At 38.0% G+C, this 15,612-nt stretch overlaps 1 protein-coding gene across 1 annotated transcript in view; it reads left to right on the forward strand.

Annotated features, from left to right (window-relative positions):
• ARHGAP10 (Rho GTPase activating protein 10) overlaps nucleotides 1-15,612 on the forward strand; it is a 127,650-nt gene that overhangs the window by 20,487 nt on the left and 91,551 nt on the right. Inside the window, exons 2-3 of the mRNA XM_060778866.2 lie at nucleotides 9,959-10,054; nucleotides 10,161-10,222. Coding sequence (XP_060634849.2) covers nucleotides 9,959-10,054; nucleotides 10,161-10,222 — 158 coding nt within the window. The remainder of the gene's footprint in view (nucleotides 1-9,958; nucleotides 10,055-10,160; nucleotides 10,223-15,612) is intronic.

Below are 15,612 nucleotides of genomic sequence, written 5' to 3' on the forward strand. Positions count from 1 at the left end.
TAAAGCAACACTATCAGCTGGCAATTGTTAAAGAGTTTGCTTTTTCCTCTGACTCATTGTGTGAGGCTGGGCTGGTTTGTTGTTCAGGCAAAAGTCATTAGGAGTTTGGCAGCATATGACTGGATTTGTGTATACATGTACAACAGGAAATATTATTATAGTGGACATTTTTCAGTCTGATAAGTTCTAATTTATCTAACAATTGCCTCTTTATAGCTGTGCTGGCAACTTTTATAACTGATACCGATATTATATGACACTGCTATGACTGTAGATCTCCTTTGGAAATCTCATCTGTTGCCATGCATCTGTGCCATCATTTCAGTTAGTTGAGTAATTCCAGATTATAGGCAGTTGATAGGTCTGAATGACATTTTAACAGGGCAGTGCCACATTCAGTACTGTGTCATGAGTCAGGTGTGTTTGAAATTCAATAGGAATGAATCCCTTGTGGATTTGTTGTTTGGGTTTTTTTTTTTTTTTAGTAATTTCTGAGTTATTGCTGCACTAAGAAGAACCCATCACAGGGGCTAAGAGTGTGTAACTTGTTCAAGGTCATCCTGTGGGTTTTCATGGTCTTTGGCTGTTGGAGACGGAAACTGCTGTGCTGCATTGATCTATCTTAAATGTGATACTTCATTGTGTGAAATGGTGGTTATATATTTGGCAGATTTGAAGTGGATAGATGCAAATTCACATGCAGTAGTACATTAGTGGTAGCACATTAACAAAATATAAATTGCTTACAGATTAAGAAGATTTGAAAAATGGGACGACAAGTTAAGAGCCAAGAATTACACAGAAGTCCTCTTCTGGGTTTGCCAGTTCAGAAGAGAATGGTTGATCGTCATTAAGGGTTGTAACTAATCTCATTGCCTGTGGAGGCAATGCTGAAACATTGCATCTACACACCCCTCCAATATGTAGATGGCAACATCATGTTTACCTTGTAGTTTGTGCTGCAAACTTTAAGGATAAATTGTTGTAGTTTATTTGATAGGTTTTCAAGTTGTGAATGAGTTTTGGGGGTGAATATCATGGGGCCTATCAGATGGTGTACTCCCCCATTTTTGGTTTTGCTGGCTAGAATCCAACAATATCTAGAAGGCTGCACAGTTCTTCCTTATGTACATTATGAAGCCTCATAAAAGCCTTGTAAACATGACTGACATATTTGGTTTTTTAAAAATCTTAAGTTAAAGAGTAAACACATTAAGCAAATTACTGTTCTTGAAAATGTGTGTCTCTATAAAAAGCAGTGTTATCAGATCAACTAAGCAGGTTAGACTGAAATAACATTTTAACTTCAATCTGTGCAATTTGAGTGAAATGTGGTTAACCACACTTAAAGAGTTGGTCAGCTGTAGCAAACTGAGTGATAATCTACAATTTACTCTTTGTTCTGTTTTTTTTTTTTTTTTGGTAGTGTGGAAAGTACTTTATTTAGCTCTTACCACAGCTTTACATAGAACATAACTTCCTCCTTAATAAAATAAAATGTGCTGACAGGAGACAAATAAGTTAACTAGTTACACAAATGTGGAAAAACGTTTCTGATTCTTAATCATAATTGTAGAAGTTCCATAGTTTCACCATAATAACCATAATAGTTTGGGAGGGATTATCCTATAAAAAAATCAGGAACCTTTTGAGTTTGCTCTTCACAAGTACTAACCAGGGCTGATCTTGCTTAGCTTCTAAGATCACATGGGATCTGTTTCTTTCAGGGTACTCAGGATATTTAAGCATTATTTTTCCACTTTACAAACAGTGTTTCTGTTCATGTTCGGGATGGGTTTGTTTACAGACCTGGCTGAGCTTGGGCCTGTGTGTTAACTAGAAAATAACTCCCATTAATCCATCCAGGGCCTTTCCTGGCTAAGAGAAGCATTTGTACCCACAAATTGTAGGGCATGCAAAGGTTCCAAAATCTGCAGTTGCAAATTATAGTTTTATGAAGCAATTAGGGTTCTCTGTAAGGAATCTTCTCCTGCCTGTGTAAAGCTGTGTAAAGACAGCCAGGGATTATGGTGTATTCAAGTGATATCTTCATGAAGCATATGGTGGAATGTAGGAAAGTTTCCAGAAATCCTCGCTGCTGCAGATTCTACACTTAATCCACCCTTATCCTGTATATTTTGTGCATGTGTAAGTGCAGGCTACTAACATAGACAGCATTGTCCAGTAAACCAATGGCAAATAATATACTTTGATTCCTTTTAGAAATGACATTTCCTTATGGCTTATTTCAGACTATAGATGAGGGTTCAAATTCTTGCTTGGCTACAGAAAGAGGTAAAGGTTTTCCCTTCACATTAATTCTAGTCCAGTCCGACTCTGGGCGTGGTGCTCATCACCATTTCTAAGCCAAAGATCTGGCATTGTCCATAGACACCTCCTGGGTCATGTGGCTGGGATGACTGCATGGAAAACCACTACCTTCCCGCTGAAGCGGTTGGCAGAAACTGGGGTTAACAATGGGAGCTCACCCCATCTGTGGATTCGAACGGCTGACATCCCGATCGCAAGTTCTACAGGAGATTATTTTTCAGTGCTACCGTAATATTAGTGGTAGAAATTGGAATATGAGCTGGAATTAGGTTTGAGTGCCATAAAAAGGAGCAGGAAGATTGTGAGTTATCATACATCCCTATTTTACTATCGGCTTTCTGCTAGAAATATTTTTGGTGTTAGTATATCTGCATCCTATCCAATAATCTACTACTTTGCTATACCGTGAACCCTCTGAATCCAGATATGTGATTTCTGTGGATCCTGGTAGTGACATAAATGCAGACACGCAGGTGATCCCAGAACGAAATCCCCATGGAGTCAGTGGGCCCATTGTGTTGTTTTAAAGGGGAAAAAACATTCTTAAAGTACACTTGCATTTAAAATGCAAATTATCTTTTTTCTTTATTTCTTTGTTATCTATAATAACTCTAAGCATGCACTTTTTGCCATTGCATCTGTTTCTCATTAAACTCCACATCCTATTTGATTTACACATTTCTTTTACTAGAAGCTTGAAACAGGCTGTTTGATCTATATATATAAATTTGTTAGGGGCATCCAACGAGGAAACAAAACTCAAAAAACCCCCAACGAAACTTAACCAAAATTCCCATGCCCATAACACAACCCACAAGGTACAAACATATCTACTCAAAATGAAAAACAACACAACAACACACTCACAAAACGGCAAAACAACAAAACTCAAAAAAACCCCAACGAAACTTAACCAAAATTCCCATGCCCATAACACAACCCACAAGGTACAAACATATCTACTCAAAATGAAAAACAACACAACAACACACTCACAAAACAGCAAAACAACAAAACTCAAAAAAACCCCAACGAAACTTAACTAAAATTCCTATGCCCATAACACAACCCACAAGGTACAAACATATCTACTCAAAATGAAAAACAACACAGCAACACACTCACAAAACGGCAAAACAACTGAGCATGCGCATTGGCGCCCAGCCGCAAGTTTCCTGGCGCGCGCACATGGCCTTCCGGCCAACGTTCCCTCTGCGGAAACCATGCCCACTCCAAGCCCCGCCGCGCCGCTTCCCGCACACACACACACCCTGCCGCACACACACACGCAACCCCACGCTCCATCACTCCCCCCCGCCGCCGCATACACACACGCAACCCCACTCCCCCCGCCGCCACACACACACGCAACCCCACGCTCCATCACTCCCCCCACCGCCGCGCACACACGCAACCCCACTCCCCCCGCCGCCGCACACACACACGCAATCCCACTCCCCCCGCCGCCGCACACACACACGCAACCCCACGCTCCATCACTCCCCCGCTGCCGCACACACACACGCAACCCCACGCTCCATCACTCCCCTGCCCCAATCTTACCTCCTTTTACTTCACGCCACCTCCAAACCCCACCCCGCCCCTTCCCGCCCTGTCAAAATCTAGGAAAGACAGGAAGGAAGGAAAGAAGGAAGAAAGAGAAAGGGAGGTAAAGAAAAAGGGGGAAGGAAGGAAAGTTAGAGGAAGAAGAAAAGGAAAGAAAAGGAAAGATGGAAGGAAAGAAAAGAGAGACAGCAGAAGAGAAAGAAAAAGGGGGAAGGAAGGAAAGAGATAGAGAAAGAAGAGGAGAAGGAAAGATGGGAAGGAAGGAAGGAAGGAAGGTGGGAGGGAGGGAGGGAAAGAAGGTGAGAAAGAGGGAAGATTGGCCACAGCAACACGTGGCGGGTAAAGGTTGTTATTTCTATTATTATTATTATGCTATTGTTCCTCTGAGGGGGAATGGGAGAGGTGTCAGGTCCCGGAGGCAATGCATTGCATTATTGTTATTGTTATGATGGTGGTGAAATAAAAGGAAATAAAAAGTGAAAGAAGGAAGCAAACAGGGAGGGAAGAAAGGCAAAGGAAGAAAGGGGGAGGGAATGAAGGAAAGAGAGAAGGATGAAACCAAGTAGTGAAAGAAGGAAAGAAAGAAAGAGGTAGAGAAGGAAGAAAGGAGAGAAAGGGGGAGGAAAAGGGGGAAGGAATAGGTAGGGACCTCTCTTTCATAATAGTCCAGATATCTACCTCAACTTTGATAAGTTTTACTATAGGCCACAGCAACGCGTGGCAGGGCACAGCTAGTAATACTATAAATGTTATCCTTCATGATACTGCTTAAGATTCTGCTTTATCATATCCTCTTTCCTTTTCTGTTAACTTGGCATCATACATCAAATTGTTCTAAGTGTTCTTGGTATAATTGTGTAGTTTTCCCTTCAATAACAGGAAGTAATTAGAAACTAGAAGTATAGTTCTGAAATACACACACACACACATATATACACAGAGAGGGGGGGGGGGGGGAGAGAGAGAGGGAAAGAGACATGAAGATTAGTAGTTAATACAGGTTGAGCATCCCCATCTGGAAATCCAAAATTGGAAACTGTCCACATAGATGTGTGAGATAATTACACGTTTGCTTTCTGATAGTTCAGTGTAAACCAGCTTAGAGTCATACACAAATTATTAAAACTATTGTATAGAATTACTTCCAGGCTATGTATATAAGGTGTATGGTAAGACATGGATACCCACAGGTAATTTCAGGAATACAAATATAAAGTCTGTACTGAATATGTAATATAAATGCTTTTCTTTTTTTTTAAAGATTTGTATCCCATCTTCAAGATATTTCATTGCGTACATTTATTCAAATACAGATATTTCAAAATAATAATAATAAATAATGAAATCCAAAATACTACTGTCCCCAAGCATTTTGAATAAGGGATGCTAATGGTCAATATTTAGCATTATAAATAGAAAATTGAACTTTAAACAAATAAAATAATGATATTACAACAAGCCATAGAGAACTAACTAAAATGTGACTGAGCAAGACAGGCTTACACTGACCTGTTGTCAGCAGATTCTTAACTCATGTGGTTTAAACTAATTATGGCTTTTATATTGTTTGTCAATTGGGGGGGGGGGGGGGGAACCACCCGTAATTTGTGGGTGTGTGTACATTTTGTGTAATAATAATTTCTAAAGTGATTGTTAAATTCCTGTTTGGTATTCACTCTTGTGAATAAATTGTTTATTATTCACTCTTGTGATTAATAAACAAAAACAAAACTTATTGGACATGACAAAAAAGCAGTTGGTTAATGCAGAATATATTATATATTTTATGGTAAGATTGCAATTTCAAAAGACCTTTCTAGATGCAAAATGGTAAATACATGGATATGTTCCAGTAATAGGAAACCTCTTCTATTGTCCATTTCTGGTTTTTTTTTTTACCTTGTAACCTTTTCCTACTGTTTAGTAACTTATCTGTGGGTAAAGCCTCCCTATAGCTGTAATTATAACCTACTGCAAATACTGAGATTAGGGTCCTGGACTCAGTTTATTGTGATTAATTACCTTTCACCTCATATTATTCTTTCCTACTAGCTAGAATTTGGACAAAAAAAATAAAAAAAAATAAATAAAAATTAAATACTCACCGCCATCTGCAGACGTGTCCCTATAAATTACAGAATTTATGAGATGTAGGTAAAGATGGATTTGAAAAATTACTAGGATTATTTTTATACAAAGCTAAGTGGGAGTACATCTGATTGAATATTCTGTAATGCAGTGGTTCTCAACCTGTGGTTCCCCAGGTGTTTTGGCCTACAACTCCCAGAAATCCCAGCCAGTTTACCAGCTGTTAGGATTTCTGGGAGTTGAAAGCCAAAACATCTGGGGACTCACAGGTTGAGAACCACTGCTGTAGTGGGAATAACCTTTAATATCAGTAGGTGTCACAATATCTTTGTTTTGAACATTCCGTTAATTTTTGTTCTTTCAGGCTTGGTTCATGGCACAAATATGCATATCTCCATTTGGAATAGATCTGTCAGTGGTAGGGCTGTAAGCTCAAGACTTTACATATTAGCTTGTGGAGGTTCAGTGGATGACTCAGGATTCTCATTGTTTGTATAAAGCATAGTGTGCATGTGTTTCAGCATGTATCTTTATCTGAATATCTTTACTTCAAGTTGCAAATCTTGTGTGTGTTACCCTTTCTTTCTTTGTACATGGAAGTCATGATATATGACTTGTAATAGCATTAATATACAGGAATATATATGCTTATGAAATATTTTTAATTCATATATGAGTTTTAAATTTGAACACACAAGACATGGCTCTCTGACATTGTTATATTCATTTATTTGCTGTTCATGTTCAATTATGGGAGCTGCTGTCCCCATCATTTTTTGTTATTCCCTCTCCAGATTCTTGATGTACAATTACATTTTGTTAGTGAAGACAGTGGCATAGAGAGTAGACTCCAACATATTCTATTCAACTGTCAGTAGTTTTATTGAAGTTTGATGAGCTTTTATGTAAAAAAAAAAGTGTTAAGAGATGTGATAAACACCGAGGGTTATATTTATGGATTTTTATGTAGATTTTTTAAAAAAAGTTTGTATGCTATTTGTACTAGAAACAGCTTCCTTCTGTTTTCATTGTTAACTCAATTGCTTTTGATAGAAATCTGAAGCTATTCATAGAAATATTTTTCCCTTACTTGCCTTAGGAAGTTTTTAGGAAGTACTACTTCTGTTTTTAGCAATGGTTTCCAGTATTACTGGACACATAGCCATATAAATAGAATGGTTTGATTAATTTTCCTCTTTTTGCTGCGCAAAACTTTCTTCATTTCTGCTTCTCTTTCCTCCCCTTTATTCTTTACACAAATACCCTCAACAGTAGTAAAAAATGCCGTCATAAAGTACTGGTATATAAACTGTTTATACAAGTCCAAACATTCCGTGTGATATTCTTTGCATTGCCAAATTAGTTTTTCCTTGTAGATGGCCTTGGATTTTTTTCAATGGTGAATTCCAGAGCATCAGTTATGAATAAACATTTGTTGTTATAAGTGGGCAAACAATCTGTATGGGTGTAATTGCCATGGCAGCATGGAATCTGACCTTGTACTCTGGAATCTCAGAAAATATTTCCCTGGTCCTATTTGTTGAGACTTTTATGTGCACAAGTATAAGTTTTTAGAGCTTAAAATGTATTAAATCATTTAGAAAAAAAAACAACCTAAAATAAGCTGTTACAAAATCATATCTGGATACCCATTGATAATTTTGAACATTATAGCAGTTACCTTATATAAGGCATATAATAATTTTAATTTAGAGAGCTAGTGAGATGTAGTGGTTTGAGTGTTGGACAAGGATATTGGAAGATCAGGATTCAAATCCCCACTCTGCCAAGGAACCTTCTGGATAACCTTGGGCAAACCATACTCTCAGCTACTGAGGAAGGCAAGGGTAAACCCCCTCTGAATAAATTTTGCCAAGGCATTTATCTTTAGGAGCACCATAAGTCAGAAAGACTTGAAGTCAGACTTGAAGCCACACAGCAACAACCATTTCATTTTCCTTCTAATGGGCAGGTGGTACTAAAACGTTTGTATTTACAAACTTTGAGGCTTTTCAATCCACTCATGTCCAATTGGAAAGTAAATATCTTCACTACATGAAGTTCTGAGAGCCTAGTCTTAATCTGAGGTTGATTGCTGGGTGCGTTATTTGAGGGAGAATCACTTCCCACAAGTGTACAGGGCTTGTGCTTCTAGACTCCACCTCCCACCCCCTTTTTCAGAACAGCTTACTTATTTATTTAGGTGATTCTGCGTTGTGCAAGCATGATGGCCTTCCATTTGTAGGGTCTTGGCAGTGGATATATAGATGACTTTAGAGCCCTATTCTTGACCCACATGTTCTTCTAAAGTCAGGACATCGGTTTCCAGGTGTAAGGTGGTTCCGGTCAGGGTCGTCTTGATGCGCCTTTCTCTTGCACGTTTCTCCCTTTCGCCCTCCATTCGCGCTTTTTAAAATTCTACAGCACTGCTGGTCAGAGCTGCTCTCCAGCTAGAGCGCTCAAGGGCCAGGACTTCCCAGTTCTCAATATCTATGCCACAGTTTTTAAGGTTAGCTTTAAGCCCATCTTTAAATCTCTTTGCCTGTCCACCAACATTCCATTTTCCATTCTTGAGTTGGGAGTATAGTAACTGCTTTGGGAGACAGTGATCGGGCATTCGGACAACGTGGCCAGTCCAGTGGAGTTGATGGTGTAGGAGCATTGCTTCAATGCTAAGGGTCTTGGCTTCTTCCAGCATGCTGGCATTTGTTCACCTGTCTTCCCAATAGATTTGCAAGATTTTCCAGAGGCAACGCTGATGGAATCATTCCAGGAGTTGAGTGTGACGTCTGTAGACAGTCCACATTTCACAGGTGTACAGCATGGTTGGGAGGACAATAGTTTTATAAACAAGCACCTTGTTATCCCCACGGATGTCCCAATCCTCAAACACTCTCTGCTTCATTCTGAAAAATGCTGCATTCGCAGAGCTCAGGCGGTGTTGTATTTCGGTATCAATGTTGACTTTTGGGTCAGTGTTGACAATGTTAACTCTGAAGAGCATTATAAGATAGGATAGATGATGTCTTCATTTGATGACATAGTTCATGTCAGCATAAGATAAAGATAATGGCAAACCTCTGAATAAATGATACAAAGAAAACCCTATGATAGGCTCAAGATTAATTTCAAGGCATATAACAAAAACATTTGATTCAAAGGAGTCTCTAATTGGGATAGCAATGGGATATAGGCTTTTATCATGAAGAGTTGTTGAATAATTGGGTCTGTGCATGATTAGGGATGTAGAATTGCAGAATTATAGCAATTTGACAGTACTAACTGCCATGACTCAATGGCATAGAATTTTGGTGTTTGTAGTTTTCTTATAGCCCCCTCCCCCTCCTTACATACATAGTGAAAAACACGTATTCTCGTAAATATTAAAGTTTGTGTGCTTTTGTTGGAGCTGTGATATCATTATTTATTATCAGTCAGCATTTTTTATGAATGCTGCTAGATATACATAGCAGCTGGCTTCTTAATGCAGAAAAAATGCCTGGGAAAAGATGGTGATCAATTTCATAATACAGTCAAGGTTAATTCACAGTATAGACCAATAATTTGAGATAGCACTCCTGTTACTTACAATAGTCAATGTATATATGTTTTTGAGGACAGTGTTATCTATACTTTTAATACAGTTTAAACTTTTGTTAAATTTTGTCATGACCTACACGCTTTGAAGTGGCAGTACTTTGATTTAAGTTGTTATAATTGTTGTTATATGTATGTATATCCAACTATTTCCTCAAGCCAGAATCAATGCAGCTTACACATTTTAAAGCAAATATGACTTTTAAGTTTATCATGCAAAAATAAAAATATAATTAAACCACAACAGAATTAAAACTAGTTAAAAGCAGGATAATTAAAATTGATTATAAGATGATTAAATCTAAGTACTTGAGCATGCTTTTTCTAGGTTTTCAAGAAGACAAATTAATTTTCTAATATTGTTTTTGTTTTTTAGGTCTTTCAGCTGCCCAAAGAAAGTTTGCTCGTTCATTGAGAGACTTTAAATTTGAATTTATTGGTGATGCAGAAACAGATGATGAAAGATGTATAGGTACGTCAACTATGTATAGTGAACAAGCAATATCCAGTATCTATTTTAATTTTTTTAGCCACCATTTTTTATAGAATCCACTGAGATTATGTTTATTCCCTTCCAGATGCAGCCCTCCATGAATTTGCTAATTTTCTGAAAAATTTAGAAGAACAAAGAGAAATAATGGTACATTTATAACTATTTTGGCTTTTTTAAATGTCTAGGGACTTTAAAAAAAATACATTGATAATCCTCATTTTATATAATAGTTCATTATCATTATGCTGTTGTAATGAGAATAATCTTGTTTTGTAGTTGTAAAGCACAGCATAATGTAATTTGCATGTTGTATTTCCCTGTATTTCCCTTTTGAATGTTCAGAGCACCAAAATGTTCTATTCAACCAGTTGAGTATCTTGCAAAAAAAATAAAAATCTCTTGCTTTTCCTAACATACGTGGACAATTTGATAGCATTGAAAACTATGCTACTATATTCCTAAATTTGCAATCTAGCTCTTCTTAAAGCCAAACTATAGCCAGAGTCTGTACAAAATCTTGGTTGAACTATTCATGATTATCTCCTTTCACATCACCCTTCTTCAAAACTATGCTACCTTGGCTTTTGAATATCATCCCTATAGAGCCTCATCTGATGCCCACCTTTTATCTCTTGAAGTATTTTATTTATAGTTCTACATTTGGTTGAATTCTTACTTTTTATGGTTTGATTTTCTAATGCTGTATATTATATATTTTTGATACTTACAGTTATTGTATTTTATGTATGCTGTAAACTACACAGAGATATATTGATATAGGTATTAGGTATTTTGTCTGAAACTTGATCTGTTACTGCTGGTCCGATGCCTGTAGACCCCCATATCTGTTTCCACACGCCTCCCGAAAATGGCCGTTTTTGAACCATAGCCAAAAATTACAGCTAGATCCGGCCTATTGGTGGCAATGGGGAACTTTCGAGGCTCCCCTTTTGGGGAGCCTGAGTTTCAGCAACGAGGTTAAGGAAGCATGGACCCTTTTCTTTATTCTCTTGGCTGGATGGCCATCTGTCAGGGGTGATTTGAATGCAATATTCCTGCTTCTTGGCAGGGGGTTGGACTGGATGGCCCATGAGGTCTCTTCCAACTCTTTGATTGTATGATTCTATAATTCTATGATTCTTCAAGGGAGCCTGGATTTCAGCTACAGAGTTAAGGAAGCACCCTTCCTGGCACATTTTCCTTTTTTCCCTTCAAGGGAACCTGGGTTTCAGCAACTGAATTAAGGAAGCAGACATAGCTTGCATAATGATATCGAATGGGGAGGAGTAGCCATGATTGGCTGCCGGTGGTCCCACTATGGGCGGGAAAACATGATGACTGGACCCTTGCCATTATGGCCATCTGGCAGAGTCAAAGAAGATTGATTGGCCGAAGGACAATGGCTAAAACAGATCAGTGCAAATACCTAATAAATATTACTTAATCAAATAGCAGTGAATTAGATTTCTATGAGGAAGAGACTATGAAGATACATAAGCATATTCTGAAAATTCCTAAAGGAATTTGTGTTAATTTCTTCCAATAATAATAGAATGTCTTGTGGCAACTCTGTCTAGTTTCATTTTTTCAGTTAGGAAGTATTCTATACAAGTATTGTGTACACCCGAGTTTTTTCAGCAAAATGTATCTCATATCTCCAGGCGATAAAACATTTGCTGAATTGTAGTCCCTTTATTCACATGTAACGTGTTGCATTTAGGCTTTTTCTTTGCAGAAATCCACTCTTCTGCATGAATATTTAATGACAGAGTCCAGTATGGAGGGGCAGGCTAGGAATACATCCCTCCTCACTTTTATGCAATTTTTCTTTCCTTTCCTGTGTGCTGAGAATGCTCAAGAGTGGTTGTTTGGTGTGAGATTTTGTGTGTGGCTCCACTATAGGCTTTCTGTTTCTCTAATATTAGTTTTTATTTCCATTTGTTATGATCTTAATGGGAGGATTGGTTTGCTGTTGGTAATCACTTCATCATCAAGAAGGAAAAGCGTTGACAGTTATAGTCCTAAAAATGAGAAGTGTTGAAAGAAATAATGATCCTTAGAGTCTGCAGAAGGGTGTGGCATAGGCAGAAAATTCCAGCTGAACATGTTGAAATGATATGGTTGAGACAATAGAAGGAGACAACAACATCCTGTTTTCTTCATAGTTTTAAAAACTACAGCTGACCTAACCATTAGCCAGGGTGAACCAATCACCTGAAGTGATGGATTTGAAGGCACAGAGCATTGACAAGTTGTTGAAAGACAGGGTTCTCTGTGTTATTTAAGACAGTGGTTCTTAACCTGTGCTCTGCAGTTCCCTGGGGGTGGGGGGGGGGGGGTGATGCTTACAATGTCCCAGTAGAGGCTCTAAGAAGGCTTGAAGGTTGCTGAGCCCACGTCCTCCCCACACCAGAGCAGCCACATGACAAAAAGCTAAGGCAAAATCCAGGTGGACTGGATGATCCTGAACATTGCTGTCATGTAGCCGCTTCATTGCTATGAGGAGGTGGGTTGAGAAACAGTAAAGTCATTTTAAAAAGTGTTACCATTTCTAGTTTTGCTTTATTAATTCAGTGGAAGTACAGCATTTTATCATATCTATGCACTTTGTTATTGTTGCTTTTTCCACTGGGATATGTTTTTAAAAGAAATGCTGAGGCCTAACATAGAAATTCCCATAAATGATTATAGAATGACTTTGCTAAAATAAACATCATTCTTTCTGTGAATCATCAAGGAACATATCAAGAAGGAATCTCTCTTGCCCCTTAGGGACATTTTAAAGTGGAATCCAAAAAGTCAAGTTCAGCTGGTTAGGCATTATAAAATGTATTCTTCCATTCTTTAGATCAAATGTAGCAATTGCAGTATTATAACACATTGAACAAATGTTTTCTTCTATAGCTTCATTTTATTTATACAAAATTTGTTTTTAGTATGTTTTTCCATTGGATAAATGGGAGATATTGAGTCAATTATTCTGCATTGCAAAGGAATAGCACATTTGGAACTGAATGTATGTATATCCTAAGTAACTGTGAATATTTTGCATGCATTACTCATCGGATTCTTACAAATCACATGAAAAAAGGATCAAACTTTTCATGTCAGGAGTTGTCTGTAAGTTCAGTGTAATTCTGTCTTTAAATGTTGTTTAAAACAATGTTTTTAATGTACATCTCAGGTGTTCTATCGGGCTAAGCAGCATTAAACAAATATAATAATAAAAATATCTCATAATTTGCTTTAATACTAAGACTTGAATAAAAACAAATGACAATGCCAGGATTTAAATTGTACTTTTAAGGTATGAAGCAGAACTGCAAAAAGATTCTGGTTTTACATGTGTACACATCACAGCACTCCTCTGTTCTTTTTAAATAAATTATTAATCAGCATCATGAGAGAAAGCCTGTATGTTGTGCTAGAATAAAGTACACATTTTGTTTTGTTTACTTGCATATTTCCCCCTTTTTTTTAAAGAAAATTGCTAACAACTAAAGGTCATTTGTTTCTTTGCCAGTGAAATTAGTGCAAAATGTTCTCTCAGATGGGAACACAGAGTAGTATGTGGGTCGTGGGAGACATTTCAAAGAATGTCTGGGATAAAAACTATGATAATGTTTCTGATGTCTAATTTGAAATGAGCCCAGAGAGTATGCTTTCTCATATATGGGCAAATGCAGAAAGGATTATTAAATAAGCCAGAAAAACTCAGTGTCTTCCTCCTCATTGCAACCCACAGTTAGATTACAACTCTTAGCATTCTTTGCTGGCTTGGGATTTGTGATCCAGTCATATCTGGAAGACTGCTTCATCGTCTCTCCTGCCATATATGAAACTTGTACGGAGGCCTTTTTTCTTATTATTGTGTAGTAGTTTAGATTTTTTGTACTTTGGTGTATATTTAGTGGTGGCACAATTCAGTATCTGCATTATTTTCATCATCTTAATAAGCCCACTAATGTCATTAGTCTACCAAAAAAAAGCTTCAGAGTTTCTTTTGTGGAGCAATTTTTTCAATTCCAGTGCTACGTATGAGGAACCTATGCAGATATCAAAAAAGTGAATGTTCTAGCCCAGAGTCACAACACAGAGTCTTCTGCAGTGTGTAGGTGTGTTGCACATGCATAATGAGAAACCTCTGAGTCTATGTAAAATAAGCAATAAATCATATATATTTTAATATAAATGAAAGGTTTTCACGAGCTGTGTTGTATGCCTATACATTTCATGATTACAATGTATGTATGCGTCCCTGTTTTCTAATAAAACTGAATTATGTGTCGTGAATTGATACATGTCTAAAAAGTGTGGCACCAACCTGAAATGTTTGGAAAGCTCTTCTCAAGTCTGTATTAAAAATGGGGCCAGGCAACTGTGGATGCAAGGAGCCCATCACCCACTTAGCCTTTGAGCAGCTTCTGTGAATGGTCAAGCAGTGGTGCTGTTGCTTACCATTTTCCTCAGAAGGTGCTTGTTGCTCTACAGTTGACAGTGCCAGTAGTCGTCCTGCATTACAAGCAAAAGGGCAGGGCTGCTTCTGACTGTTGAAGCTGCTTGCCATCCTGGTTGGTGATACTGCTGTTGCCAATTGCAAGATGGCAAGTTGTTTGTGTAGGGACAAGGCAAGCGGCGGCTGTGTTCTGCGATGGGTTGAAGCTGCAGATTATGCACCTGTGGATAAGTGGTTTCAATTTACAGTGTAGGCTTCTGACTAACATCCTCAGTTTACCTTTCATGTATGTTTTTAACGTTTTTGAGGAAGCCAGTGAAGTTTCTAAAACTTGCATGTTATATTTTCTGCATGTTGGTTACCCAATGAAGTTATCAATCTTTTGTGAAGCTTGAATTTTGTTGTATTTTACTATGTGTTCAACATGGCTACACTTGAACAGGAGTCATGGTGTACAGCATATGATTACTTTGCAAGCAAAAGATTTGCAGAAATGCTTGCCTTTACTCCCATCTTCTATCCAGGCAGTTTGGAAATGAAGGCAGTTTGGGAAGAAAGTGGCTTGGAGGTACACAGCACAGAGTTTTGTTCATAACAGCACCTTGATTGCGGGTCACCTTCATGAGGGAACTAAACCTCCTGAAACTCTATCATTCTTGAGCTTCTGGCAGGCAGTCAAAACTGTATTATTTCCTATCAACTTTGTTCCTTCAAATGGCATTTCAAAGTCTTATCAGGTTTTTTTTTTAACTACCGGTACTTACATTTTCTTTTTGTATTTCACTTTGGGAATCTAGTGGACAGAGAAGCAATTGATAAATACCATTGCTAGTGCTTACAATAATCTGAGCATCTGGCATTCCTTCTGCCCTTCTGGCAACATTTAAAGATAAAGTAGTGTTAGCAGCTGCCACAAAGATGGCTCAGCAGGAACTTTCAGGGAGGGTAGACGGAGCTGTGAGAAGGCTTTAGAAGATCTTGTGGAGTTTACAAGACAACTGATGCTCATTTTTTGTGTTCAAGGGGAGTTGTATCCAAGGGCCCAGCAGCAAGCCAAGCTTGGGAAGACAGAAAAATGACC

This window comes from Anolis sagrei, chromosome 5, assembly GCF_037176765.1.
Source record: "Anolis sagrei isolate rAnoSag1 chromosome 5, rAnoSag1.mat, whole genome shotgun sequence".
Lineage (NCBI taxonomy): Eukaryota > Metazoa > Chordata > Lepidosauria > Squamata > Dactyloidae > Anolis > Anolis sagrei.